The 2,633-nt window shown below is 39.7% G+C and overlaps 1 protein-coding gene across 1 annotated transcript in view; it reads left to right on the forward strand.

The window, feature by feature from the left end:
* Window positions 1–1,212: 1,212 nt before the first annotated feature.
* Window positions 1,213–2,633, forward strand: part of zfta (zinc finger translocation associated) — a gene marked incomplete at its 5' end in the record, with an annotated part of 23,501 nt that continues 22,080 nt past the window's right edge. Inside the window, 1 exon segment of the mRNA XM_014021552.1 lies at window positions 1,213–1,638. Within this exon segment, the coding sequence (XP_013877006.1) occupies window positions 1,521–1,638 (118 nt within the window).

A 2,633-nucleotide genomic window follows, 5' to 3' on the forward strand; every position in this document is an offset into this window, starting at 1 on the left:
CTATCTATCTATCTATCTATCTATCTATCTATCTATCTATCTATCTATCTATCTATCTATCTATCTATCTATCTATCTATCTATCTATCTAATCAGGGGTGAAACAACACATTGATCCACATCATTGATTAAATGATTAATGATTCAATAAATACAAAATGAAAATATCAGTTCATATCATCAACATGTGGATCAATATCTTATGCCTATCTCTCCATCGTAGTTTTATGAACTGAATCAAAACTGTATCAAACTTTGTGACAAAGAAATATTGTATCATCATCCAAACAAATCAATATAATGTTGTGAAAAGCTGGTGATTTACACAAAAAGGCCTAAACTGTCTACACTGGCCTTTCAGCCTGAGTGTTTCAGTTGTTATTGTTGTTGTTTACTGTTAGAAAGAGATAAAATCTGTGAACATGAAGACATTTAATAGATGAAGTTAAATTTTATCTATTTATGTTTCAGACATAAAAAATAGGGTAACAAGTCTGCTGGTTTTGTTTGTAGGTTGAAAGCTAAAATGTTTGAGCAGCTCTGATCAGTCGATTAACAGATCTATACAAAATAAATATTTAACAAAAATATTCCAGACTAATTGCCTACTGTTTTATTTCAGAGAGCGTTTAAAGATGATGAGTTTTGACCACAATGAGCCTCAGCTGCTGTAGTGTGATGTCATGATTAGCAGGGCAGCATCTTAATGGTCCAACTCCAGAATAAAGAGATATTTTGCTAACAGACTCTAATAATTAATAGCATGGTTTAAGAAACTTTTGTTGAGCTCAGATAATGTGTCTGGATGACTATCAGCTACTTCCACTCTTAACTGGGGCCCAGTAGAGGTGGCGGCCATCTTGATTTGAGGCTGTAGTTAGTTGGAGTTGCAGTGAGTCTGTCCACTGATGAGATATTTTGCTACCAATGGGACAGTCCATTGGGTGGACCTGTTGGCTGGTCCTGGTCCGGACCAGGCCCGGGTGAGTGGCTCTGTGAGCTCGTGGACAGCCATGATAACAACAGCACAGTATTAGCAGCTTATRGGCATTAGCGCGTGCCGCTCCCCCCCCGGGCTGCGTGCGCGTCGCTCCACAGTACTGTCTCTTTAAATTTACCCAGGAGCCCCTTAAGGAGCCCCAGGGGCCCCTAGTCCGGCTCCCCACCCAGAAGACAAGCAAGAGCCTTAAAATACTTTCCAGGAGGCCTACGCTGGGTGAGTCCGGCCCGGTCCAGGCTGTCCACCGGCGGAAAACGGGCCCGAGTCCGTCTATGAAAAAGTTAACTCGGCTCCCGTGCGGCCGGTGCGCGCGTGGGGTGCGGGGTGGGGGACACTGGCTCCAAACAGATGGACTCGTTATAGAGCGCCTGCCAGATGCGCGTCGAACCGAGCCGAGCCGAGCCACGCTCCTGCCGTGACATGTTTTTGGTGTGTGCGTGACGTGAACATGTCCCGCCGCGGCGCGCTGACCCCGTGAAGGAAGGAACCGGACTGAGAGGGCGGCAGAGCCGGGTCAGGGATGGACGGGACGGCGGAGACCGAACCAGTGGACCTCCGCTGCTCGGAGCAGTCGGAGCTGCTCTCATTAATAATAAGCGGGGAGGAGGAAGCCACGCAGGAGGGCAGCGACCTGGGAGGTAATAAATATAATGCTGCTATTATTTTATTTCCCACAGCTGAGAGTGTGCGCGTGGGTGTCAGTGACACCGCTATTGTCAGGGAGACAGTTAATCCGTGTCAGGGACAAAGACACGGAGCGGCATGGCCCCTCTGTCTCTGTGGCTCCAATAAACAAAGACTGATGGGCACTCTGCTGCCACCTGCTGGCGTCCAGTGGTGCTGACACAATATACACACTTTACATTAAATATATATTTATATCATCTACTGACACAACAATATACACACTTTACATTAAATATATATTTATATCATCTACTGACAACAATATACACACTTTACATTAAATATACATTTATATCATCTACTGACACAACAATATACACACTTTACATTAAATATACATTTATATCATCTACTGACACAACAATATACACACTTTACATTAAGTATGTATTTATATCATCTACTAACACAACAATATACACACTTTACATTAAATATACATTTATATCATCTACTGACACAACAATATACACACTTTACATTAAGTATGTATTTATATCATCTACTAACACAACAATATACACACTTTACATTAAATATATATTTATATCATCTACTGACACAACAATATACACACTGTACATTAAATATATATTTATATCATCTACTGACACAACAATATACACACTTTACATTAAATATACATTTATATCATCTACTGACAACAATATACACTTTACATTAAATATATATATCATCTACTGACACAACAATATACACACTGTACATTAAATATATATTTATATCATCTACTGACACAACAATATACACACTTTACATTAAATATACATTTATATCATCTACTGACAACAATATACACTTTACATTAAATATATATATCATCTACTGACACAACAATATACACACTACATTAAATATACATTTATATCATCTACTGACAACAATATACACACTTTACATTAAATATATATTTATATCATCTACT

This window comes from Austrofundulus limnaeus, unplaced genomic scaffold (assembly GCF_001266775.1).
Source record: "Austrofundulus limnaeus strain Quisiro unplaced genomic scaffold, Austrofundulus_limnaeus-1.0 Scaffold297, whole genome shotgun sequence".
Taxonomy (NCBI): Eukaryota; Metazoa; Chordata; class Actinopteri; order Cyprinodontiformes; family Rivulidae; genus Austrofundulus; species Austrofundulus limnaeus.